The sequence below is a fragment of the Globicephala melas genome, chromosome 3 (genome assembly GCF_963455315.2).
Source record: "Globicephala melas chromosome 3, mGloMel1.2, whole genome shotgun sequence".
Taxonomy (NCBI): domain Eukaryota; kingdom Metazoa; phylum Chordata; class Mammalia; order Artiodactyla; family Delphinidae; genus Globicephala; species Globicephala melas.
The window spans coordinates 105,891,254-105,919,234 of record NC_083316.1 but is presented as its reverse complement, the minus strand read 5'-3'; the positions used below and the strand labels follow the sequence as shown (position 1 = coordinate 105,919,234).

The 27,981-nt window shown below is 37.0% G+C and overlaps 1 protein-coding gene across 1 annotated transcript in view; it reads left to right on the top strand.

Annotated features, from left to right (window-relative positions):
- The window catches only part of FBN2 (fibrillin 2), a 231,314-nt gene that overhangs the window by 65,396 nt on the left and 137,937 nt on the right, over positions 1-27,981 (top strand). Inside the window, exon 7 of the mRNA XM_030869739.2 lies at positions 14,763-14,888. Within this exon, the coding sequence (XP_030725599.1) occupies positions 14,763-14,888 (126 nt within the window). The remainder of the gene's footprint in view (positions 1-14,762; positions 14,889-27,981) is intronic.

The following is a 27,981-nucleotide window of genomic DNA, read 5'->3' as shown; positions in this document are numbered from 1 at the left end:
CAGAGTAATAATTTTTGTTTATTCTCTAGCACTTATCACCTTCTAACGCACTTGCTTATGGTCTTTATTGCTTTTACTGTCCCCCAGATAGAATGTAAGCTCCATTTGGGCAGAAATCTGTTTTATTCATTAATGTCTCTGAGGCATTCTAACATGCAGTAGATACTCAGTAAATATCTTTTGAATTAATAAATGGAATTGATATTAAAATACTTCCAAAAACCACTGTTTCGTAGAAATAGTCCAGGTTGAGAAAAGCCCTCAACTTCAACCAAAACATCGCAAATTATTGACTCTCCTCATCTTCTATATTTGTACTTAGGCTTCTTTACCTTGATATTTTGTCAGAGAGGCCTAGTTTTTCTGAACACAATTACAAAAAGTGTGTGATCTGATCTCAAACTTCCTGAATGTCCTTCAGGATTGAGTAATGTCTGAAGGCTTATTTGTTTGAATTTGTTTATGTAGTAGAGATAAGTTTTGGGCTCCATTTGCCCAAGAGTATAATGGATTAATACAGCCACAGGAGCGAAATGAAATTTGCCACATTGTTAAAAGGTCTGGAAAAGTTGAAAAAGTTCTGCTTTATTTCAAAATCATGGCATCGTCAGAAAGTTCTCAATTAAACACTAATCCTCAGTTCAGGCTATTTTAAGACTCCATCTTACTGTGATTTCATTTTTTCCTTTAAATTCCTAGACTGTTTCCCAAATACTCTGCCAAATTAATTTGGAAGATAATAGGGCGTAAAAATATAAGATAATAAAACATGATACACACATGTCAGACTTCTTTTTTATAATAGTGATCTTTTTTATAGTGTAACTGAAAATTTTTGTGGAGTTAAAAATAAATTTCAGCTGTGTAGATGATAGCCAGTTTAATATTGGTTTTAAAACATGGTTTATATTAGCCAAGGGAGGACATTTCTGAAGTTCTAAATATAAAATTATCCTGTAGCTGATGCAATTAGTGAATTACTTTATCTATGGCTTAGGAGGGGATGAAATAAGGTCTTGTAGTAAACCAAATAAATGTGAAAAATGAGGGCCAACAGAAAATTAAGATGACACTTTAAAAAAACTAAGCCGTGGGACTTCTCTGGTGGCGCAGTGGTTGAGAGTCTGACTGCCGGTGCAGGGGACGCGGGTTCGTGCTCCAGTCCAGGAAGATCCCACATGCCACGGAGCAGCTAGGCCCGTGAGCCATGGCCGCCGAGCCTGCACCTCCAGAGCCGGTGCTCCACAACGGGAGAGGCCACAACAGTGAGAGGCCCGCGTACTGCAAAAAAAAAAACCCAACAAGAACTAAGCTGTGAGGAAACTAGTAAACTTTTTACTTTTCACTGTTGCTGTCATGACTTTCTGTACTCAAATAAGCAGTGTCAGAAGAGTATACCTTCCTAGGGTACTATGAGGTCAATCATAATGATTCTTGACTTCTTTCATATATAGAGCATTTCAGTTCTAGCCCTTATGCCTAAGTCTAATCTACATTTAGTCTTGTACATTCTTCATTTTATTAAACATTGAAGGACTAAAGTTGGCTCACATAAGCCTTAAAATTTAAGCTAGCATAAAAATGAGTGAATTAAAGGTAATAAAAGTGGCATTAAGCTCTTTTCCAAGAATATCTACAAACTTTAAATATATATGTCATAAACTGTCACGTGCATATGTTGTATTATTTTTTTACAAATAGGTTCTTCTTTTTAAATCTTTACTATGTTACACATTCACTCTAATTAGAAGGGTATTTTATTTAAGAATAATACTTTGGGTCTTTTAGATTTTCAAATATATTTTAAAATTTTCAAAATATATTAAAATTTATATAATTATTAATTTATGTTGCTTGATTTTTAGAAATTAGGCTTTTAAACTACTCCAGATGTTTCAAAACTGGAAGTACGGCAGAAGAAATTTGCTTATTTAAATCCATCTTTTGCTTTATTATAGACAATAGTAATAGACTGATGCTGGGCCTCTGCTCCATTCCAAGCAGTGTGAGAGGCATGGAAATTGTGACATACGTGACAGAGTCAGGACCTAGCTAGGACACAAGACAGGGACTTAAATAAAGAAAGAGCAGTATAGACCCTGAGTCAGTCCCTGCAAAACAAGTATTCGTGCCTGTCCTTGTCAAATGGGATTAGTATTCAGAAATATTTAATCCTTCAATCAGACTGCACATGAATCATGTAGAGAAGTTGAATCTTATCTGAAACCAGGCAGGCATGGCTAGTTCCTCAGGTGTATCCTGAGAGGAAGATACTGTCAGTAGAATGTTATTTGCAGGCCTTCTGTATAGCACAAAATGAAAAGGAGATTTGGTTCATCTGATTAGTATAAATTATTAAACACAAATTTATCTTGGCTGTCTGCATTGACCAAGTTAACCAGATCGTTGCAAAGTTTAACTGTAGTTCACACTATGTGAACACAAGCCGTTCCTAAACAATCCAAAAAATTTACCTAAAACATAGTCGATTATAGGAACTCGTATTGAAAATAGCAGGATATTGCCCTTCTTCTAACTCAACAAAAACTAACAAGAAAAGGAATAACAGAGAACAAGCCCTTCTAAAATAAAACTCTGCAACCCCCAGTTCAGAGCAGTGATGGACACATGGCGGTTGTTGGGAAGTCATGGGGACAGGGAGAATCTTCTGTGTGTTTGCCATGAGCATTAGCATCCTGAAAGGCTGTTGAGTGGATGTGGACGGTCTCTTGAAGAGGAGGAGTATATCCCATAAGAGAGGGATTCTACTGCAGGCCCTCGGAGTAACTGAAGGCATATGGAAAGAGAGTCTTTGGTGGCAAGCCATTTCTAATATTCTCTAGCCAGCCTTCCAACCCAGAGATGCTCCTTTAGGTAAAGGAGGGGGAAGGAAAAGAGGATATGGGAGCCACTGGTGAGCAGCTTGCAGAGTCTGTATCTGAAAGGGCAGAAGGTGGGAGCTACACCACTACCTGAAAGTTTAAAATTAATACCCAGGAGGAAAAGAAAGTGGAGAGAGTTTGGTAAGAAGCTGCATGAGTCTCTACAGAAGTTCTCAAATCAACCTGTTTCTTCTTGGTTTTCTCCACTTTTGCTTCAGCAGGAAATGCCCCATTTAAAGGTGAGTACTAAAGAGAAAAGGCTTACATATAAAAGCTGAAAAAAGAGAGAAATAACATAAGGAAAAGACAGAGGAACATGCTTTATGGAAGAATTACCTAAATAAACACAAAGTTCATATACTTTTTTATCTCAAGGAAGTGAAAAATAATATGGTTCTTCTCTTAACAGGTGCTCAAAGAAGCACTGTTAAGAGTTCAGAAAAGACAATCAGAGATAGTGCATTGGTAGCACTCAAGAAACTGAAGAAGGATTTGAAACTTTACCTAATGAAAGGCAAATGTTACACATATACATACAAACATACATAAGACTGAAAAAATTCAATGACAAAGGTTAACCTTGAGGAAATCACAAATCAAAATGTCTGAGGACAATAAATAATGATTGTAAAGAAGCAGAAAGGTAGTGAAGTCAGCAGAAAGGTTGTAAAGAAAACTGAAGAAAGGAACTGAAAAAAAGCATAAAGATAATATAGAAACATTTTCTAAAAGAGATAAAAGCTTCAGTTTGCAGATTGGAAGGCACAAAAGTTCAATAAGAGAGAGAAGATAAGGAAAATTTTGTGGGCATAATAAGACAGAATAAGCAAATATCTTTGTTAAAGGGAATATCTTAACTGGTCTCAAACTTCTGTAGAGCAACTCATAGACCAGAAAACAGTGTGGCAGTGTCTACAGACTTCTGTCCTTGATTTACACATATGTAAATAAAAGTCCTTTAGTTGCTCTGTAAAGAATCAACTCTAGGGGGGCCAGAGTGGAAGCAAAAAATAACAGAAGTTTCCTGCAGCAGTACAGGTGATATATCATGGAGGTTGAGACCAGAATAGAGGCAGAGGGCCAAGATTTGAGATATATCTAGGAAGTAAGCACTTGTTACTGATGGAATGAAGTGAGACAAGTGAGAGGATGCCGAGTTTATCACTTAGGTTTCTGACTTTGACATCGGGATAAACAATGATGACATTTGTTGAGATAAGGAAGATTGAGACAGAACCATGGTCTGTTTGTTTTTAGTTCGGAGTCCTACAGGTAGTAAGTTACCAATATTTGCTTGTTGGGATGATCATTTATTCAACATTGGAATTTTGTGAATACATGAATAGGTATTCTGGCCGAATCAAACCACATTGAACGGTTGCCAAGATACCCTGTATGTCTTAGGCTCCAGTCAGAGACAGACCTATTCTTCAATTGTTGTACTTAAAGATTGGCATTTGTTTTTGTAGAAGTACTATGTATGAATATATGTGGAGTGTAGAATAAGAACTTATATTTTAAAAATGTATCTAATTTGGGGACAGGCCAAGTTAAAAAATCATGCACTATTAATACAGTAATAGGAATTGGTCCTTAGTTCCCACAGATATAAATTAAATGAACCATTTTTATATGCCTGTAACACTGGCACATATATTTTCACATTTTAATGTCAACTAAAAATAATATACCATCTAATACTAATTTATATAATAAAATCAGTTTAATCTCTTAGGGCAAGTTTATTTGAAGAAGTTGGAGAAGAAATGAGTTCATAAACTAGAATTACTATTGCTTTGTTACATTATTTATAACCTTAGTAGACATAGACTGAAGGGATTATATAAGGTTTAAGTTTCAAAAGATTCAATATTATTCTGTAAAATCCTTGCATGTGATTTGAAGTTATCCAGCATTTAAAGAAATAGTAAGTTTGTGCCTGAGTTGAAGGGAGGAACAGAAACCCATCTGTATAACTTGGACAGTGGAAAACTAATCAGACGTTAGTAGTTCCTTATGCTGGCACTTGGAAGATGCAGAAACTCTTGCATAATTTGGAGGTCTGAGGCTTGCTTCTTTTGATTTTATAGGGAGCACTCATGTGTGCTTCTAGGTTCATGTTGATTATTTCTATAAGATTTCTTTAAAATTTTCTTTTTTATTTTAGTGATTAACTTGATCTACCCAAAAGAAATTAATTCTGTATAGCTGCTCACTCTAGGATATTTCCAAAAGTTTTATTTCTTTTTTTCTAGGAAAGTACTTTTTAGGCAATTACAAAATAAACCCTGTAAAGTCAGATTGCTTTTTCCTTTGAAAAATTACTGAATCTACTAAATATGTAGTCAAAGCTTTTATGAATAGTATTAAGGGATTTATAGGTTTGGCCTCATTTTTTAGCTTATACCGAGATATTCTTTCTCTGATTTATCTGCCAGGAAAAGAGGTTTCTAGGGATGTTTTATACCACACTGTAATGAGGGTGGAAATTTAGTACATTTTTAAAATAATACAGTTCGAAATGTAAATTAAACTGTTCAGGATATAAACCTCCTGTCATGTATTTCATTCCAGTTGCTTTTTGTTTGGATCAGCTATCCTTTAATAAGACAATGATATCTACTTTAATTTCAGGATAAAAATACTTTGGACTATTGTAATTAGTTTTATAGACAGATAGTTAAAGTGCGGAAGAAATAATAAGGATGCTAAGCTCTTTTGTAGACTTAAATTCCCTAATTTACACACTAAGATACACCAAACGTGTGGGCTTACCAAAAAAATAATAGGATAAATATATACTGACATAGAAATATATCCACAAAATATTTTAATGGAAAAAAAACAAGATGCAGAACAACACATACAGTGTGATCTTATTCTTGTGAAATAAATGGACCACCACTCTGAATGTGTGTGTGAATAAGTCTAAAAGAACAGACTACTCACTTATATCAATGGCTATCTCTTCAATTTTCTATTTTCTGCATCTTTAATGTTTATTATAATGAGTATATGTTATTTTGTAATTAAAGATGTAATACTAATAAATCTGTTATGTTGGCCTGTCAATTTGACTAGGTAATGTAAGTTTGCATAAGCTTATATATTATATTTCCTTTTATATACAGTGTTCATCATAACAATATACTGAGTTACCTTTTACACAAAGAGAAATAAGGCAAGTTTACATAGATATAAAATGAAAGATTCAGAAACTCTAAATAAAAGAATTTTTCCCAATCTCCTATAATATATTAGCTCTAGTTTTTTTGTACAGGCCCTTTATCAGGTTGAGTACATTCCCTTGTATTTCTGGTTTACCAAGATTTTTAAAACAATGAATGAATGTTGAACTTTGTCATTGCTTTTTTCACATCTATGATATACTCATATGTTTTCCTTAATCTGTTAATATGATGAATTGATTTATGCTTGAATGTTGATACAACCTAGTTCCTGGGATAAACTCCACTTAGTTATGACGTATTAACTTTTTTATATATTGCTAAAGTTGACTTGCTAATAATTTTTGTGTGCCTATTCCAAAAAGATATTCTTCTCGTTTTCCTTTTTTTTTTTTTTAACATCTTTATTGGGGTATAATTGCTTTGCAATGGTGTGTTAGTTTCTGCTTTATAACAAAGTGAATCAGTTATACATATACATATGTTCCCATATCTCTTCCCTCTTGCGTCTCCCTCCCTCCCACCCTCCCTATCCCACCCCTCCAGGTGGTCACAAAGCACCAAGCCAATATCCCTGTGCCATGTGGCTGCTTCCCACTAGCTATCTACCTTACGTTTGTTAGTGTATATATGTCCATGCCTCTCTCTCGCCCTGTCACAGCTCACCCTTTCCCCTCCCCATATCCTCAAGTCCGCTTTCCAGTAGGTCTGTGTCTTTATTCCTGTCTTACCCCTAGGTTCTTCATGACATTTTTTTTTCTTAAATTCCATATATATGTGTTAGAATATGGTATTTGTCTTTCTCTTTCTGACTTACTTCACTCTGTATGACAGACTCTAGGTCCATCCACCTCATTACAAATAGCTCAACTTCGTTTCTTTTTATGGCTGAGTAATATTCCATTGTATATATGTGCCACATCTTCTTTATCCATTCATCCGATGATGGGCACTTAGGTTGTTTCCATCTCTGGGCTATTGTAAATAGAGCTGCAATGAACATTTTGGTACATTACTCTTTTTGAATTTTGGTTTTCTCAGGATATATGCCCAGTAGTGGGATTGCTGGGTCATATGGTAGTTCTATTTGTAGTTTTTTAAGAAACCTGCATACTGTTCTCCATAGTGGCTGAACCAATTCACATTCCCACCAGCAGTGCAAGAGTGTTCCCTTTTCTCCACACCCTCTCCAGCATTTATTGTTTCTAGATTTTTTGATGATGGCCATTCTGACTGGTGTGAGATGATATCTCATTGTAGTTTTGATTTACATTTCTCTTATGATTGATGTTGAGCAGTCTTTCATGTGTTTGTTGGCAGTCTGTATATCTTCTTTGGAGAAATGTCTATTTAAGTCTTCTGCCCATTTTTGGATTGGGTTGTTTGTTTTTTTTGTTACTGAGCTGCATGAGCTGCTTGTAAATTTTGGAGTTTAATCCTTTGTCAGTTGCTTCATTTGCAAATATTTTCTCCCATTCTGAGGGTTGTCTTTTGGTCTTGTTTATGGTTTCCTTTGCTGTGCAAAAGCTTTTAAGTTTCATTAGGTCCCATTTGTTTATTTTTATTTCCATTTCTCTAGGAGGTGGGTCAAAAAGGATCTTGCTGTGATTTCTGTCATAGAGTGTTCTGCCTATGTTTTCTTCTAAGAGTTTGACAGTTTCTGGCCTTAGATTTAGGTCTTTAATCCATTTTGAGCTTATTTTTGTGTATGGTGTTAGGGAGTGATCTAATCTCATACTTTTACATGTACCTGTCCAGTTTTCCCAGCACCACTTATTGAAGAGGCTGTCCTTTCTCCACTGTACATTCCTGCCTCCTTTATCAAAGATAAGGTGACCATATGTGCGTGGGTTTATCTCTGGGCTTTCTATCCTGTTCCATTGATCTATCTTTCTGTTTTTGTGCCAGTACCATACTGTCTTGATTACTGTAGCTTTGTAGTATAGTCTGAAGTCAGGGAGTCTGATTCCTCGAGCTCTGTTTTTCGTTCTCAAGATTGCTTTGGCTATTCGGGGTCCTTTGTGTTTCCATACAAATTGTGAAATTTTTTGTTCTAGTTCTGTGAAAAATGCCAGTGGTAGTTTGATAGGGATTGCATTGAATCTATAGATTGCTTTGGGTAGTAGAGTCATTTTCACAATGTTGATTCTTCCAATCCAAGAACATGGTATATCTCTCCATCTATTTGTATCATCTTTAATTTCTTTCATCAGTGTCTTATAATTTTCTGCATACAGGTCTTTTGTCTCCTTAGGTAGGTTGATTCCTAGATATTTTATTTTTTTTGTTGCAATGGTAAATGGGAGTGTTTTCTTGATTTCACTTTCAGATTTTTCATCATTAGTGTATAGGAATGCAAGAGATTTCTGTGCATTAATTTTGTATCCTGCTGCTTTACCAAATTCATTGATTAGCTCTAGTAGTTTTCTGGTAGCATCTTTAGGATTCTCTATGTATCGTATCATGTCATCTGCAAACTGTGACAGCTTTACTTCTTCTTTTCCGATTTGGATTCATTTCCTTTTCTTCTCTGATTGCTGTGGCTAAAACTTCCAAAACTATGTTGAGTAAGAGTGGTGAGAGTGGGCAACCTTGTCTTGTTCCTGATCTTAGTGGAAATGCTTGCAGTTTTTCACCATTGAGGATGATGTTGGCTGTGGGCTTGTCATATATGGCCTTTATTATGTTGAGGAAAGTTCCCTCTATGCCTACTTTCTGCAGGGTTTTTATCATAAATCGGTGTTGAATTTTGTCAAAAGCTTTCTCTGCATCTATTGAGATGATCATATGGTTTTTCTCCTTCAATTTGTTAATATGGTTTATCACATTGATAGACTTGCGTATATTGAAGAATCCTTGTATTCCTGGAATAAACCCCACTTGATCATGGTGTATGATCCTTTTAATGTGCTGTTTGATTCTGTTTGCTAGTATTTTATTGAGGATTTTTGCATCTATGTTCATCAGTGATATTGGCCTGTAGTTTTCTTTCTTTGTGACATCCTTCTCTGGTTTTGATATCAAGGTGATGGTGGCCTCATAGAAGGAATTTGGGAGTGTTCCTCCCTCTGCTATATTTTGGAAGAGTTTGAGAAGGAGAGGTGTTATCTCTTCTCTAAATGTTTGATAGAATTCGCCTGTGAAGCCATCTGGTCCTGGGCTTTTGTTTGTTGGAAGATTTTTAATCACAGTTTCAATTTCAGTGCTTGTGATTGGTCTGTTCATATTTTCTATTTCTTCCTGATTCAGTCTTGGCAGGTTGTGCATTTCTAAGAATTTGTCCATTTCTTCCAGGTTGTCCATTTTATTGGCATAGAGTTGCTTGTAGTAATCTCTCATGATCTTTTGTATTTCTGCAGTGTCAGTTGTTACTTCTTCTTTTTCATTTCTAATTCTATTGATTTGAGTCTTCTCCCTTTTTTTCTTGATGAATCTGGCTAAAGGTTTATCCATTTTGTTTATCTTCTTAAAGAACCAGCTTTTAGTTTTATTGATCTTTGCTATTGTTTCCTTCATTTCTTTTTCATTTATTTCTGATCTGATCTTTATGATTTCTTTCCTTCTGCTAACTTTGGGGGTTTTTTGTTCTTCTTTCTCTAATTGCTTTAGGTGCAAGGTTAGGTTGTTTATTCGAGATGTTTCCTGCTTCTTAAGGTGGGCTTGTATTGCTATAAACTTCCCTCTTAGAACTGCTTTTCCTGCATCCCATAGGTTTTGGGTCGTCGTGTCTCCGTTGTCATTTGTTTCTAGGTATTTTTTAATTTCCTCTTTGATTTCTTCAGTGATCACTTCGTTATTAAGTAGTGTATTGTTTAGCCTCCATGTGTTTGTATTTTTTACAGATCTTTTCCTGTAATTGATATCTAGTCTCATGGCGTTGTGGTCAGAAAAGATACTTGATACAATTTCAATTTTCTTAAATTTACCAAGGCTTGATTTGTGACCCAAGATATGATCTATCCTGGAGAATGTTCCATGAACACTTGAGAAAAATGTGTATTCTGTTGTTTTTGGATGGAGTGTCCTATAAATATCAATTAAGTCCATCTTGTTTAATGTATCATTTAAAGCTTGTGTTTCCTTATTTATTTTCATTTTGGATGATCTGTCCATTGGTGAAAGTGGGGTGTTAAAGTCCCCTAGTATGAATGTGTTACTGTCGATTTCCCCTTTTATGGCTGTTAGTATTTGCCTTATGTATTGAGGTGCTCCTATGTTGGGTGCATAAATATTTACAATTGTTATATCTTCTTCTTGGATCGATCCCTTGATCATTATGTAGTGTCCTTATTTGTGTCTTCTAATAGTCTTGATTTTAAAGTCTATTTTGTCTGATATGAGAATTGCTACTCCAGCTTTCTTTTGGTTTCCATTTGCATGGAATATCTTTTTCCATCCCCTTACTTTCAGTCTGTATGTGTCTCTAGGTCTGAAGTGGGTCTCTTGTATACAGCATATATATGGGTCTTGTTTTTGTATCCATTCAGCCAATCTGTGTCTTTTGGTGGGAGCATTTAGTCCATTTACATTTAAGGTAAGTATCAGTATGTATGTTCCTATTCCCATTTTCTTAATTGTTTTGGGTTCGTTATTATAGGTTTTTTCCTTCTCTTGTGTTTCTTGCCTAGAGAAGTTCCTGTAGCATTTGTTGTAAAGCTGGTTTGGTGGTGCTGAACTCTCTCAGCTTTTGCTTGTCTGTAAAGGTTTTAATTTCTCTATCAAATCTGAATGAGATCCTTGCTGTGTAATCTTGGTTGCAGGTTTTTCTCCTTCATCACTTTCAGTATGTCCTGCCACTCCCTTCTGGCTTGCAGAGTTTCTGCTGAGAGATCAGCTGTTAACCTTATGGGGATTCCCTTGTGTGTTATTTTTTGTTTTTCCTTTGCTGCTTTTAATATGCTTTCTTTGTATTTAATTTTTGACAGTTTGATTAATATGTGTCTTGGCGTATTACTCCTTGGATTTATCCTGTATGGGACTCTCTGTGCTTCCTGGACTTGATTAACTATTTCCTTTCCCATATTAGGGAAATTTTCAACTATAATCTCTTCAAATATCTTCTCAGTCCCTTTCTTTTTCTCTTCTTCTTCTGGAACCCCTATAATTTGAATGTTGGTGTGATTAGTGTTGTCCCAGAGGTCTCTGAGACTGTCCTCAGTTCTTTTCATTCTTTTTTCTTTATTCTGCTCTGCAGTAGTTATTTCCACTCTTTTATCTTCCAGGTCACTTATCCGTTCTTCTACGTCAGTTATTCTGCTATTGATCCCATGTAGAATCTTTTTCATTTCATTTAGTGTGTTGTTCATCATTGTTTGTTTCATCTTTAGTTCTTCTAGGTCCTTGTTAAATATTTCTTGCATTTTGTCCATGCTATTTCCAAGATTTTGGATCATCTTTACTATCATTATTCTGAATTCTTTTTCAGGTAGACTGCCTATTTCTTCTTCATTTGTTAGGTCTGGTGCATTTTTATCTTGCTACTTCATCTGCTGTGTGTTTTTCTGTCTTCTCATTTTGCTTATCATACTGTGTTTGGGGGTCTCTTTTTTGCAGGCTGCAGGTTCGTAGTTCCCCTTGTTTTTGATGTCTGTCTCCAGTGGCTAAGGTTGGTTCAGTGGGTTGTGTAGGCTTCCTGGTGGAGGGGACTAGTGCCTGTGTTCTGGTGGATGAGGCTGAGTCTTGTCTCTCTAGTGGGCAGGTCCACGTCTGGTGGTGTGTTTTGGGGTGTCTGTGGACTTATTTTGATTTTAGGCAGCCTCTCTGCTAATGGGTGGGGTTGTGTTCCTGTTTTGCTAGTTGTTTGGCATAAGATGTCCAGCACTGTAGCTTGCTGGTCGTTGAGTGAAGCTGGGTGCTGGTGTTGAGATGGAGATCCCTGGGAGATTTTCACCGTTTGATATTATGTGGAGCTGGGAGGTCTCTTGTGGACCAGTGTCCTGAAGTTGGCTCTCCCACTTCAGAGGCACAGCACTGACTCCTGGCTGCAGCATCAAGAGCCTTTCATCCACACGGCTCAGAATAAAAGGGAGAAAAAGTAGAGAGAAAGAATTAATAGAAGTAGGAAGAAAGAAAGAAAGAAAGAAAGGAGGGAAGGAAGGAAGGAAGAAAGAAAGAAAGAAGGAAAGAAAGGAGGGAGGGAGGAAGGAAGGAAGGAGGGAAGGAAAAAAGAAAGAAAGATACAGTAAAATAAAATAAAGTATAATGAAGTTATTAAATTAAAAAATAATTATTTGGAAAAAAAAGGGACAGATAGAACCTTAGGACAAATGGTGGAAGCAAAGCTATATAGACAAAATCTCACACAGAAGCTTACACATACACACTCACAAAAAGAGGTAAAGGGGAAAAAATCATAAATCTTGCTCTCAAATTCCACCTCGTCAATTTGGGATGATTGTTTGTCTAAAGGAGGGAAGGAAGGAAGGAAGGAAAGAAAGAAAGAAAGGAAAGAAAGAAAGAAAGAAAGAAAGAAAGAAAGAAAGAAAGAAAGAAAGAAAGGTACAGTATAATAAAGTTATTAAAATTATTAAGAAAAAGTAAAAAAAAAAAACGGACGGATAGAACCCTAGGACAAATGGTGGAAGCAAAGATATACAGACAAAATCTCACACAGAAGCATACACATACACACTCACAAAAAGAGGAAAAGGGGAAAAAATCATAGATCTTGCTCTTGAAGTCCACCTCCCCTTGTCTATTCATGTATTCCACAGATGCAGGGTACATCAAGTTGATTGTGGAGCTTTAATCCCCTGCTTCTGAGGCTACTGGGAGAGATTTCCCTTTCTCTTCTTTGTTCTGACAGCTCACAGGGGCTCAGCTTTGGGTTTGGCCCCGCCTGTGCGTGTAGGTCGCTGGAGGGCGTCTGTTTTTTGGTCAGACAGGACGGGGTTAAAGGAGCCGCTGATTCGGGGGCTCTGGCGCACTCAGGCCGGGGGGGAGAGAGGGGCACGGCGTGTGGGGCAGGCCTGCGGATGCAGAGGCCAGCGTGACGTTGCACCCGCCTGAGGCCCGTCGTGCGTTCTCCGCAGGAAGTTGTCCGTGGATCCTGGGAACCTGGCAGTGGCGGGCTGCACAGGCTCCCCGGAAGAGGGGTGTGGCTAGTGACCGGTGCTCGCACACAGGCCCCTTGGTGGTGGCGGCGGCAGCAGCAGCCTTAGCCCCGTCTCTGGGGCCCGCGCTTTTAGCCGCGTTTCGCGCCTGTCTGTGGAGTCCGTGCGTTTAGCTGCGGCTCACACCCGTCTCTGGGGTCCGCCATTTTAGCCGCGGCTCGCTCCCGTCTCTGGGGTTCGCGCTTTTAGCCGCGGCTCGCGCCCGTCTTTGGGGTTCGCGCTTTTAGCCGCAGCTCGCGCCGGTCTCTGGGGTTCGCGCTTTTAGCCGCAGCTCGCGCCCGTCTCTGGGGTCCGCGTTTTTAGCCGCGGCTCGCGCCCGTCTCTGGAGTTCCTTTAAGCAGCGCTCTTAAACCCCTCTCCTCACGCACCAGGAAACAAAGAGGGAAGAAAAAGTCTCTTGCCTCTTGGGCAGCTCCAGACCTTTTCCCGGACTCCCTCCCGGCTAGCCGTGGTGCACTAACCCCTTCAGGCTGTGGTCACGCCGCCAACCCCAGTTCTCTCCCGGAGCTCCGACCAAAGCCCGAGCCTCAGCTCGCAGCCCCGCCCGCCCCGGCGGGTGAGCAGACAAGCCTCTTGGGCTGGTGAGTGCCGGTCGGCCCTGATTTTCTGTGCGGGGATCTCCCCACTTTGCCCTCCGTTCCCCTGTTGCTGTGCTCTCCTCCGCAGCTCCAAAGCTTCCTCCTCTGCCTCCCGCAGTCTCCGCGCGCGAAGGGGCTTCCTAGCGTGTGGAAACCGTTCCTCCTTCACAGATCCCTCCCACTGGTGCAGGTGCCGTCCCTATTCTTTTGTCTCTGTTTTTTCTTTTGCCTTACCCAGGTACGTGGGGGGTTTCTTGCCTTTTGGGAGGTCTGAGGTCTTCTGCCAGCGTTCAGTAGGTGTTCTGTAGGAGTTGCTCCACGAGTAGATGTATTTCTGGTGTATCTGTGGGGAGGAAGGTGATCTCCGCGTCTTACTCTTCCGCCATCTTCCCCTCCGCCCCTCGTTTTCCTTCTTATGATGTCTTTGTCTGGCTTTGGTTTCAGGGTGATGCCAGCTCAATAAAATGGGTTGGGCAGTGTCTTCTCTTTCTGTATGAATTTGTGTACAACTGGTATTGTTTCTTTCTTAAATGTTTGAAAGAATTTAACAGCAAAGCCACTAGACCTGAAGTTTTCTTTGGGCAAAGATTTTAAACTATGAATTAAATTACTTTAATAGATGTACGACTAGTCATAATATCTGTTTGTTCACCTGAGGTGGTGAGAAGTTGGAGGATGCTGAGTGCCCATCACCGGGAGAGTAAGCACACTAAGTGTTCTGCAGCAAATCAAAGCAAGGGATTGGTTGCCCACATAACAATATGGATGGTTTGTAGAAACAAAATTCTAAAAGAAAAAATCAAGAAACAAAATGAGATCTTTAACATATACCATTTATATAAGTTAAAATGCATGCATACAAAGGGATCCTGACTCCTCACACCTCATTCTCTTGCGAACAAGCGAATATCTTCTGTGCATTCAAGAAATATGTATGTACAAATAGACATAGATATTGTGAAAATCAATGATATCTATATTGAAAATACTTTCTTCTTACAGACGTTGACGAATGCCAGGCTATTCCTGGGATATGCCAGGGAGGAAACTGCATCAATACAGTGGGCTCTTTTGAATGCAAATGTCCTGCTGGTCACAAGCAGAGTGAAACTACTCAGAAATGTGAAGGTAAGGGTCTCTATTTTGAGGGACATGTCTAATTGTTGACTCTGAATCCAAGAAAAACATGACTTCATTTTGAGTTTTGGAGGATTTAATCACAATTGTAATTATTTATTTTAATATGAAAGTGAAGGAATAACCTTAGAGTAGTTTTGTATTAGTTTGTGTAATTAATGGGGTTGATTTGGAAAAAGAGCCAATGATCATTTTACATTTGTTATCTCAGTTTGTTTTAGTAAGAGTCAGAGTAATCCAGCCATTTATATTTTTTCCTTAATGAAATAGTTTTCTATTTCACTTATGAAATTATATCAAACATTAAAATTGGGTACAGACTAGTTCCGAGGAACAAGGAGAGTGTTTGATTATACGTGAGAAGGCACAGCCGCCGATTGATGAGAGTGGTTGTGACATTTCCATTAATCATCCAACAATGTATTACTTCTTAGTTGAAATGGAATGAGCCTTTTCTACAGCACGTTTCATAAAAACAGCATATAGAACCAAGACACAGTTTGGCGAAAGTCAGTGCCACTCTATTCGCACTTGTCTATGTTCTTTAGGAAAGGGGGCTATTGATGTAATGTAGGCGCCACCTGGAGCCCTGAATCCAGTCGTCTCTTTCCTTATTTCCTGCCCAGGCAGCCAAATCCATTTAACCAAAGCCGAGAAAAAATTATGTGATTTAATGTTTGGGATTGGTGGGGAATAGTATGATTGGAAGAAGTGGTGATTAGAATTTGAAAGCTAAGGATTTTATGAAGCCTTTACTTTGTGTCTAAGTCATATTTATTTGAATAGGTCTTAAAAGTGAGTATTATCAATTTTCTTTGGGTTATAGTGTCTCTTTATGTAAAAGATCAAGTGGTGTTTCCTTACATAAAATTATTTAGTGTAATTGGTGGCATAATATATCTGGAAAGACTATAAACTGTTGCTACACTCAGTTACAGGTTTTGAATTATAGTCAGCTTACATATAGTTTATGTAGTATCAATGCAAAAGTGTTGCCATAAGTTTAAAGCTACTGTTTGTTCTAAATAAAAATACGATGATAGCAATTACTTTTGACCAACTGTCAAAGGTAAGATTTTAATTTTTTATGTGGATTACAATGAATGTGAAATATAGAAGTACTAAAAGATTTAGTTTCAAATGATGCCCTCCCTATTTCTATTATAGCACATTTTATATTTCTGTTCATATGGCAATGAAATTCTCCAAAGAAATCTTTTTCAGTCTGTAAGTTACTAGATCTGTTCAGAAATAAGAAAGGTAACTCTAGAGCTTTGAATATGTCATTAGGGGAGTGGTGGTAGCATTAACAAGAAACTGCAAAGTCACGTTAATAACTTTGAAAAATTGTGTTATTGATTTTTTTGTATGTGTATTTGTTTATTGACCATCTCACTTCAACACTTGAGTAAGATCGTTGAGGACAAAAACTCTGTCTTGGTTCATGTTATATCAAATAGCCTGGAACAGTTCCTGATATATCGTAAGCTATATTGATTCATTGGGAACAGGCTAGATAATAAGTTAAGTTCTTTTACTTGGGTTGAATATCCAAAAGAAAAGAAAATATGGGGCCAGAGTTGAAATTGTTTTTGGAAAGAGGCCAGTAATCTTCATGATGGGAATTTTTCCTTCATCTGACTTTTTTTTTCACTTTCTTAATAATCTTATTTTACTTTGGTTGCAATTCAAAAACCAAGAGCATGAACCTTAAGTGCAGTTTAGCATTTTTAGATTTTTGTATCATTGTCCCTCTTTGGTCACCTGCAGGAAATGCTTTTGAGGTCAGGGACCTTCACTCTCTGTTTAAGAGGAAGAACTATCTTCTGCTTGTTCATTGGGATATCTTCTTAACTAAAATCTTATCCTAAAAGGCTTGTTCTACTGGAAGTTTGAACATATATAGTTTATACTAAAATGAAAAAAAAATGGTGAAGGAGCATTCATCTCCTAATTTAATGTTTGAAACCTGTGACTCTGTATCTATCATTGAGGCCTGTTTTGTTTCACATCATTAGTCGGGTGGATTCTTTTTTCTCATGTTCAGTTATAGGCTACTGTCCGAGCAGTTAATCTGAGTCCAAAGCAGAAAGGAATATATGTTTCTCTCTCTCTGTTTGTCTGTAAAAGAATCAGTTATTTTCCCCCATCACTAAGTTAGTATCCCAGATTCAATAATACCTCTCATGTCTACAAAAGTCATATCTTATTTCTCCTGGGCCAGATTGCCTACAAAACCTTTTCCTAATTCTGTCATACAGTGGGCAAAATTATTCTTTGGTGGAATAAACTATTTATTCACATCCAGAAAGAAAGTTGTTTCAGTTATTTACGCTTTTCAAAGATTCATTCATCTAAATGTCTGTTTAATTTAAATGAAGAAGAAAAGCAGAACATATCAATATAATGTGAAATGGTGTATCAGAAGACTGTTCACATTTTTCTTTTTTATAATAAAATATGTTATTTTGAATTTCAGTCCACTTGGATAAAGCACAAGTAGGTACCAGATGTCCTTACATGATCCCTCCTCCCAGACTATACCTTCTCTGACATTCCTTGAGCTAGTTATTCTTTCCTGGCTTAAATGGAAGGCAGGAAAATAGCATCACTGTATTGGAAAGTTTCCCTTCCGTGGCCCTTTACATGTCAAATAGTTGTTTGCAATTTATTCTGAAGGGTCTTCAGCTTTGCTCCATTACCACAGTATTTAGTTGTTTGGGATTTGTGACAACAAATGTATTTATTTATGCTCATGAAACTCATGAAAGTTGTTGGCACAGTATCGTTAGCTGCTGTTCCAACTCTGATAAACCGTGGAAAATAAACGTCTGTGCTAAACTGAAAGGTACTTACTTTTACTCATATTACCAAAAGTGTATTAACTTTAAAATAAATAATAAATAAATTCATTGACTATTTCTCCCAAAGAAAACTACATATTAAAAATTGAGATTCAAGTAAGGGGACTGTAAACATTGGAAAACGTTTTAGGTCATTAATTTAAAAAACACAGAACTAGCTTTTAAATCTTCTTAAGAAATTTGCAACACTGTAGTTAAAACATAAATCCCCTCTCCCTTAAATAAGAAAGCCCACGCTGTTAAACTCAAATCTACTTTCTGCTCTCATAACAAATAAGGTATTCCTCTATCACAACACTTTTTATTGTGCATTATTAGTAATTTTTTGTCTGAGTCTGCCTGCAGGTAATTTGTGCCAAAATAACATATTAATAAAAGCTAATATTTATGGAGCACTTAATTTATTCTCGACTATACTTAAACCACTTTACATGGGTTTTCTTATTAAATCATAATACAGTGCTGTGAGGTTGATTACTATTATTAACCCACTTTACAGAAGAAGAGACTGAGGCACAGAGAGTCTGAGTGACTTTTGCAAGGTTTAATGGCTAGGAAACCATGGAGCCAGGGGTCCAACCTGCTAGATTCATTCCAGAGCTTTCACTCTCAGCAAGCTCTGTTGAGCAAGCAAAGATGGGTGACCGGGCAGCACACACTCCAACTCATGGACTGTATTTACAGGGGGAAACTCATGGAGACAGCAGAAGCAACAGGGGTACCTGTTTGCTCATTGCATTCTGTGGTCATGCCCTGCAATCCAGCAAGGTCAGAGTTAGACCCATTTCGGTGATCCTTGTACTGGCTGTGGAGATTTTGCTATATTTTCTATTTATTAAAATGAAAGTTTATTATGTACCACTGTGCTAAAATAATCCATTCTTTATGACTTTAGAATTGAAATTGCAGGGGAAGGAGAACAACGGTAGGGAAAATTGGAACCGAACTAATTCTGTCTTTATTCACAGAAGGGAGTCAATAGCAGAGGTCTAGAGAAATTAATAGTAAAAGAGGAAGAGGTCAGGGTGTTAATACAATGAAGCTGATTATAATTTGCTTTTGGCAAAAATATAAGTATTATTTTAAAGGGTGTATGTAGTAGTTGTATTGTGAAGAAACATGTTCTTAAATCATCTTTAAACAAAAAGCTGCAAAAATCCTGGTCATCAACTGCAAATGAGCTTCATGGCCCAGTGAAATCACAGCTGATGCAGGAGTCAAAACACAGGCTGCTCCTTTGCAAATAGGTAGGTTAGGACTTTTAAAGTAGGAAACAGGTCAATCTAGCTCTACTTTATGGTGATTGCATTTGTCTATTTCAGGATTTCTTTTCTCTCTACACACACATATACACACATCTACCTACATATCTATGCTCCCTCTCTCTCTCAGTTGCACAGAATTTTATTCATCACCGTATTTGTTTCATGGCATAATCTCATTATTATTCCACACAAACCCTGCTTTCTTTTTTTCTTTGATTCCCTATCTAAAAGTGTGGAGCAATTTCAGAGGCTTCCACTTGGCCTTCCTCACTATAATAGCTCTTGCTCTACAGGCCAAGTGCTGTCTGTGCCAGTTGTGCCAACTAATAGGTGTGTTCCGACTAATTAGACATTTGAGGTCTTGGGAAGTGAATACTAGCTGGGTCCATGCACCCAGTGGACCCACTGTGACCTGAACCTGGTCCAGAGCTTCATTCATTGCCTGGCTCTTCTGTATCCTCATACTAATGTGGGACCATGATGCCACCTCCAGGTGTCAGTGTCATTTCAGACCCTGTGTCCAAGGGTCCTCTCAATGTTTGGGTGTCATAGCCTGCTTTTTTAAGTTGCTTTAAATAATGTAATAAGTACCCATGAAACTACCAAAAATAAAAGCCAGGGCCAGGATAATAACCCGTATTGATCATGGTGCTCCCTCAACCACACTTTGTATCTGGATTCTACATTTTTCTGGCTTTTTTTAGATGGTTGTATTACACCTATAGATATTTCACTTATTATTGTTAATTATTATTTCAGTTTTTAAAATTTTACAAAAAAATTTTGATCTGTGTGGAGCTTTTATTATAATGAAATAGTTCATCTATATAGTTGCATGTTGTTCTAGTTCATTCTTTAGAATAGGATATAATATTCCATTATGTGGCTTTATCTTAGTGTGTTTATCCACTTTCTCACTGATGGGCATCGTTTTCTGGTTCTTCCTGTTGTGAATAGTGGTCAGTATACTTGCAGACACACATACGCTGATTTTCCGGAGGGATATCTACCTCTCTTTTTGATCCCTTCATTTCCCAAAGGGTGACTCATTCACATTTCCACTAGGATTGATGTCTGTGTAGGCAGCTTAGGTCACAAGGCTTAGCATGCTGAGCCTTGTTTCCACCTACTGTTGTTTGATGCCTGATTGGGGAACAAAGAGCCTGACACTCTGCAGTTAGGGTGCCTCCCCCCTCATCCCAGGCCTGTGTGCTGCCTTTCAGAGAAGCATCTGCTGAGCGATCAGTGAGCCCACTCTGGCTCACAGGGCTAGACTCCCATCTTCTAAATTACTCCTTAGGTCTTTTCCTCGAGGCTTTGAGCTCATGATACAGATTAAGAAATCATACAGGAGAAGCAAAGATACTGCAAACATTTCCATATCTTGTTAGTTTTTGTTTTGCACATGTTACAATTTATTTATATTTTCCCAAAGCATTAAGCATGACCTACTCTTTTTTTTTAATTGAGGTATATACTTCACTTAGAATATTAAATTAGTTTCAGGTATACATCATAGTGATTCAATATTTTTATAGGTTATACTCCACTTAAAGTTATTGCAAAATAATGGCTATATTTCCCTGTGCTCTACAATATATCCTTGTTGCTTATCTATTTTATACATAGTGGTTTGTGTACCATACACCTATCTTGCCCCTCCCACCTTCCCTCTCTCCACTGATATTCACTGGTTTGTTTTCTATATCTGTGAGTCTGCTTCTGTTTTGCACATACATTCATTTGTTTTATTTTTTAGATTCCACATATAAGTGATAACATACAATATTTGTCTTTCTCTGACTAATTTCAGAAAGCATAATTCTCTCTAGTTCCATCCATGTTGTTGCGAATGGTAAATTTTCATTTTTTATGGCTGAGTAATATTCCATTATATCTTCTTTATCCATCGTATGTTGATGGACACTTGGGTTGTTTCCGTATCTTGGCTTTTGAAGCATCACCTCATCTGAAGCATAGCATTTTCCTGGCAACAGCCTTCAATATTCAGTCTCATTTTTGAGGTATATTAATAGAAGGGATGGAGCCTATAATAGCCCAAACGCCTCCTTGAGAACAGGATTAAATTCTGGGCAAGTCCAGCACACTGGCAAAGATTGCTAAAGCTCATTTTCCTAAGTTAACCTGATCTTAGTCCCCAGCCTCCTTCTTCCCAGTTCCCCATACCCTCTCCCCTGGAAACAAAGTTATTAATTTTATAACACAGGGACAATAATGGAAACTTTATTTAAATGGAACTACTAGCTCTGAGAATCAAAGCCTGGCTCAACTTGCCATTGCTTCCTGTGTGTGCTAAGCAAAAATGACATCCAGCAAGTTCCCTGTGTTTTCATTTCTCTCTCTCTCTTTCTCCCCGCCCCCCCATAGAAGGTAGACAGTGACTTGTAATCAAATGAATTGATAGTAAAAGTTCTTTGCACTAAGGAATCTGCTTTTCATGATGCATTTATCTTGGGAGGCAGAGCCTTGAGTGGCTTAGAAATTTTTTGCATATATATTAAGAGTTAAAATCTAAAATGGAAATCTGAAGCATTTATGCTTTCATAACCATTTGGGAAGGGCATATGGGCCAGGTTAGCAGTGGGGTTTTCAATTTTGACTTTAGAAGCCCCCCATGTGTCTCATGAATGGAAATGTCACATCCAAGAAAGTGAGGCCAGCAGGCAAGAATGATAGGAAGTCCAGAGGAGCAGCCAAACAGCAGCCTGGGGCCGACATTTGAGGCAAAATCAGCACATATCACTTTCTAGGGTATTTATCAGAAGTTGCCAGTCTAAACTCTCAGCTTCTTCTCACAAATGACTTCTGCTATTAAAATGCATGCATTAAGTAACTTGGGCACTACTTTGGCAATCTTAGGCAACTCACAGCAATATTTCATACTGAGTTACTGAAGTGACATCTCTCCCTTAATTTAAACCTAAATGAAATGGTTTTCATGGAAAGTTGCACACATACTTTTCCACGAAAGCCTGAAGGAGAAAGAGTTCTTTATTTACGGCATTATGGGTAGCATCATCATTACAGACATGAAGTCTGTGAAAAATACATATTCCAAAAGAAAATTATGTAACAAAAAGATATTCTTTAGCTTGTGATCTAGGTTTTGAATCAATTAGAAAAAAAATTAGAAATATTCAGGTCACATTTTAACTTTTTTTTAAATGTGATTTTTTAAAAATCTTTATTGGAGTATAATTGCTTTACAATTTAACTTTCTTTTACAAGAAATTTATTTTTTAAAGTTTTCATTCCAAGAACAAGAGGAAAATTGTAGAGAGAAATGACAATTTAAGTTTCAAGTACAATTCAGGAAATAAATGTGGAGAGAGAGGAGAGCATAGGAGCAAATAGTACAAGATTTGGGGCCCAAATGTCAGGGTCTGTGCTTCAGCAGCATGTGGGGACTGTGTGATCTCAAGCAAATTAATGCCTTTATCTTTACAGTAGAGATAATAATGGTCTTTTCTATATAAGGTTTTTATGAGTATTATATAAGATAAAGAAAGCATTTGGCCTTTTTTAGGTCTTTGTTAAAGATGGCAGGGATATATAGCATAGACAATTTAATTATAAAAGATTCAATAAACCATGTGATTTGAGATCTTAAAAAAATAATTGTAAAAGAGTTCTAATATAACATTTCAGTTATTACTTGTAGTACAGTTTCCTATAAATAAACTCTTTTAATCTTAAACAGAACAAAACAAAATTGACCTACTGGAGCATATATTTGCCTACTCTGACCAAAGTATTAACAAACAATGAAATGGACTCAAACCCATCATCATGATGAAGGAACATGGAACTGGGGATTTAAGATTATCCATTAATTCCTGACGTCTCACCCTGTTTTTACTCCTCTAGCCCCAGTTTCACCCAAATTACAGAAATGGATATTTGAGGCCCAGGGGACTTTTATTTATTTAGCATAACACAATGGTCAGGAAATTGTATTTTAGTGGATTCAGGGAAATTTTCCCAAATGGTGGAACCAGTGTTTCCCCAGTGCCATTGTATATTTAAATCCCTTTTTAAATAAATATGAAAAAAAGCATGGTAAAGTAATTTACATGATTCTTGCAGTTCACTTTCTGCTGAAGATCACTGGAAAAATTGAGAGCCTGCAAAAAACCGTTCTCAGAGATGCAAAAGTAGGTGTGTGTTAGTGATAGAAAAATCTATTCTACCCTGGAATGAAAGGATCAGGTGAACATTTTGAACTTTGACATTAGAAAAAAAAAGATATAAACTCAAATATGCTCCCTCATTTATTCATTTTACTAAGTCATTGCTGTTTTATAGTAGAAATGTAAAGGCAATAATGCAGGCCAAAATAAACAAAATAAAATGCTGGTTTTACAATATTCTCGATATGTAAATTTAGCTTCTACTGAAAGAGAGAGAGAGAGAGAGAGAAAAGCTATCTCACAAATTACCATGGCTCAGTGCCTGAAGGAAATTAGTCTACTCTAAAGAAATGTCCTGTGTAGTCAGGTAAAAATGTAACAAAATTTGAAATATAATACCTTGATCCATGACTGCATTTTTTACAAGTGTTGTCAGTTACTGACCTTGTGTATACTACATTCACCACCTAGGCATGGAAAAATGTATGAAGGACTGGTGAAAATTTTTAGGAGCTACTAATTAATTTTAGAGCTTCCATTTTAGTCAAGATATAAATAAACAAAGCTGTGATAATGCTTAAGCTGTGTTTCTTTCATAGTCCCAAATTAGGAATCTCTCTTTTTATTAAATATAATCCTTTCATATTTCAGTGTAAAGTGTTTCTCATCTATACTCTGCCTTTGCTAGATTTAAGTGCAATTAATTAAGGATAATATAAATGATTTTGAAAATTTTAACTATAGTCTCCTGCTGTATTGGTCAAAAGGTCAAGTAAATTGTTTCTCCAAGTACCTGTTGTTTTACTTACTTCCAGAAGACAACTATTTTAAGCAGCTCTTATTTCAAGGACACAGAATTTAAAATAAACAAATGAATAAATTTAGTTATAGTATGTGCAAGTTTCTTTCAGTGTCATCATATGGATATTATATGAGTTACTGTGTTTTCTGTGTAAGCTTTGGTTTTCCTGATGGACGGTGGTTTCATATTTCACATGTTAACATATCTTTTTCAGTTTAACTATGAAAGCTGTCTGAGTATATTTTTGTCTCAGTCCAGCAGCAGTGCACATAGGACAAATGCAGGGCAAAGTTGCGGGTTTGTACAGTCTAGCGTGGCTGAATTCTGGTGATTGGCAGAAGACAATTTGGGCAATGTTTACTAACAGCTGTACACCATCATACTAAATTTAGTACGGCTTGATTTAACTAGCTGTAGCTGATGCTAATCTGAAGCATAAACATATTTTTAAGCTTTAGGTTTCAACTTCCAAATTCTTGGAAATGCTACCAGGAGTATGTGACTATAAATCAAAATTTCCCTTCTCTAATTTGTGATAGAATATCATATAAGAGTTCATATCACATAGAAGTAAACAGCTTTTCATTTTGTTCTTATATGTATTAGGGATTATGGTGAGGACTTTCTTATCCAGCAAAATCAGTACTATTTGCTAGTTAATAAAAAATGAAAAGAGAAGATAATAAAAGTGATACATCCTTTAACATTTCAGTTTAACTTAAAACTTTGTGTTGACCTTCGTTTTCCAATCTTCTGTTACAGGGAGTGGGCCTTCTTTTTGAGAGTGGTTTCCCAAATGACCTCAGGAACTTTCATTGTCTCATAAACCTCCCCCAAATGCTTATGATTTCCAGTTTCATTTCTTTAAATTAAAGCAAACTCAAGGCACTCTTGAGTGCAGAGTCCTTCTAGATCACGGGTCGACAAACTTTTTCTGTAAAGGGCCAGATAATAAATATTTTTGGAGATGGAAGTCACCTTTTATTGCTGATATGCAACTCTACCACCCTAATGCAAAAGCAGCCATAGACATTAAATACATAAATGAATGAGTGTGGCTGTGTTTTAATAAAACTTTTCATTACAAAGACAGGCAATAGGCTGCAGTTTGCCAACCCCTGTTCTTGATTATCATGGTTATCACTATTCTTGCCCTATTTCAAATTGTCTTCCCTTTACCTAATTTTATAGCTATTTTCTTAGTGACTGGTTAGGTGATTTTAGGTGGGTCATGGACAAACAAATTTTATTTTAATAGTTATAATCCATTAAAATGTCTTAAGGAAAAAAACATAACTAATACATCAAAACTATGTGTTTATGAATGCTATTCCTGAAAGTATTATTCATTATAACAAAGTTCAAATTAAAATTTTTTGTAGAGACTTTATTTTTTAGAGCAGTTTTAGGCTCATAGCAAAATTGAGAAGAAAGTATAGAGATTTCTCCTATAGTCCTTGACTCAGCACTGGAGAGCCTTCCCCGTTATCAACATCCCCCACCAGAGTGGTACCTCTGTTACATTGATGAACGTATATGGATGCATCATAATCACCGAAAGCCTGTAGTTTACCTTAGGGTTCACTCTTGGTATTGCACATTGGATTTGGACAAATGAAAACTGACATGTATCCATCATTACAGTATCATAAAGACTATTTTCAGTGCCCTAAAAATCCTCTTATTTAAATTTTTTAAATGAGTATGCATACAGAAATATATTAAGTAAAAAGTAATATAAGTGATTCAAGGATATAGCAGTTGGTATGGAGATGTGATTTTTAATGACTAGAATTTTAGAAATGACATTGTAAGATTTATTATTATCATCATTATAGTTATTGTTATTATTATCACAAAGCTGTTTTACTTCTGAAAATGTGTTCTCCAAACTGAAACTCAGGGTCACCATTATGTTTGCCAGAGAGTTCCAAAAGGAAAGGAATGGGCTGCTAATAAGATCATAAAAAATTTAGCTCTGTTATCTTTCTTTCTAGGTCTATCTTTCTTATCTCCAATTGCTGTCTCCTCTTCTTCCCATCCTTTCTTATAGTATTGCTCTTTTTCTATTCTTCTCTGCTGTCACCTAGACTGTAATTAGAAACCTGGTTATTCCTGAAATTACAAGAAAATTTCTGTTGACATCATTAACATCATTCCAGTTCATTCTACTCTTAAGCATCTACCTGTATGTGGTCTATGAATCAATGCAGCACTCAAAAAGAAGGGATGTGTATGCTACTGCAGTTAGTATTTTATTTTTAAAATAAAAATTTTCAAACAAAAATATGAGCAAACTTTTTCTAAAACTACTGCTATATGCTTATACATAAATAGGTTCTGTTTTAACATGAAGGCATATAAAAAAATGCTTTCAGTAATGTTGGGAAAAACTATCAAAGGTTCCTTTCTTGTTTTGCTGGGTTCTAAGCACAACAGATTGGAAGCCATTGAAGATATTTTGTAATAGAAAACATTTGAAGTTTGCTAAAAATTTCTCATCTAATACTTTAGTAAATCCATATTGTGAATGTTTAGTTGTTGGCTTAGAAAATTAATTCTTCATAACAAACTCATAGAATACAGCTAATCACCAATTAGGTTATCATAACTTTTCCTACCACATGGAATATTTTTCCCTTAATTTACCATATGATAAAAAAATATTTTTTATAGTTAACTAACAAAAACAGGAAGTATAGCATTCTGACATTTGTTTGAAACTTGATTTTACATTAAAAATATTGCCTATAGCTTCAAGATAGAAGATTGTTCATGTTGATGTTTCTTTTTCCAAAAAGTGTGATGTTGCATTTTATATAAATCCTGTGTACTAGTGTGGACACTCTATTTGTAGTGACTAGTTAATCGAGTATTAATATTTCTATCTAGAATCAAGAAAGTATGTGGATCTCATGGTAAAATATATTCTAGGACATGCTCCTCTTTAAACACTTAATTAAAATTTGATTGTGTTTTTCTTTTAGGAATATTGTTATATTATATGTAACTACTGTCTTTATCATTTGCATAACTTGTGAACAATGGAGTGAGATGAGGGAGAAAAGAAAGGGGAAGATTGTTCTGCCTTCATTGGTTCATCCCTCACCTCTGGGCTGTGTAAAAAGAGAGAATCCTTAAAGAAGTTGAAGGGTAGTGAGGATCTTTTTTGGAAAGTGTTGCCCATGAACTAGAGTGTAGGAGGGGGAACAAAAGAAGTGGAGCCCAACCCAGATCTGAAGACTCTCTGCTCTGCATTTCCAGAGTTTGAAAGGCAAAAGATACATGAGTTTCCCACCTCCCAAGTGAGGACCCCACAGAAAGGAGATGGGTTGGGTGTTCTTGAAAAGAGCTCTTGCCACATGGATTCCTGTAAGGTGGGTGATCCTAGCCTGGGGATAAACTGTCAGAAAACTGGGGCTGTTGAGAGACTTACAAGTGGTCAGATAGAGGAGGTATCCCTGGGCTCAGCGGTGAGAAGTGAGAGACCTCAGCATTGAGGTTTCCCAAAATATCAGTAAAAGTATTAGGCTTTGTAGCCACCATGCCCAGAGGGCACTGATGCCAGAATCATTCATTCAGAAAAATATTTATTGAGTTCCTAGCACACTACTAGACCCTGGGGAAAGAGTAGTGAACAAGCGGATAAAAATCCTTTCTCTCATGCAGGTTACATTGTAAAAACAAGGGACAAACAGTAAACAAGTAAAAATCTACACCATGTCTGTCAGATGTGAAAAAGCCATCAGAAAATCAAAGCTGGGTGAGAATGAGGGTGTGAAGGAGGTGAGGGGAAAACCATGGCTGTGAGGGGAGGTGGATGCCTGACAGGGACCAGCAAGTGCAGTGGCTCTGAAGCAGGGGCATGCCTGAGGGATGGAGAGAATGTTAAAGAGGCCAGTGTGACTGGAGCACAGGGGTAAGGAGGACCGTGACTAGGAAGTGACAGGTTTAGAGATGCAGTCTGGTGCCAGATTTTGTGGGGCTTTGCAGGCCCAGGTA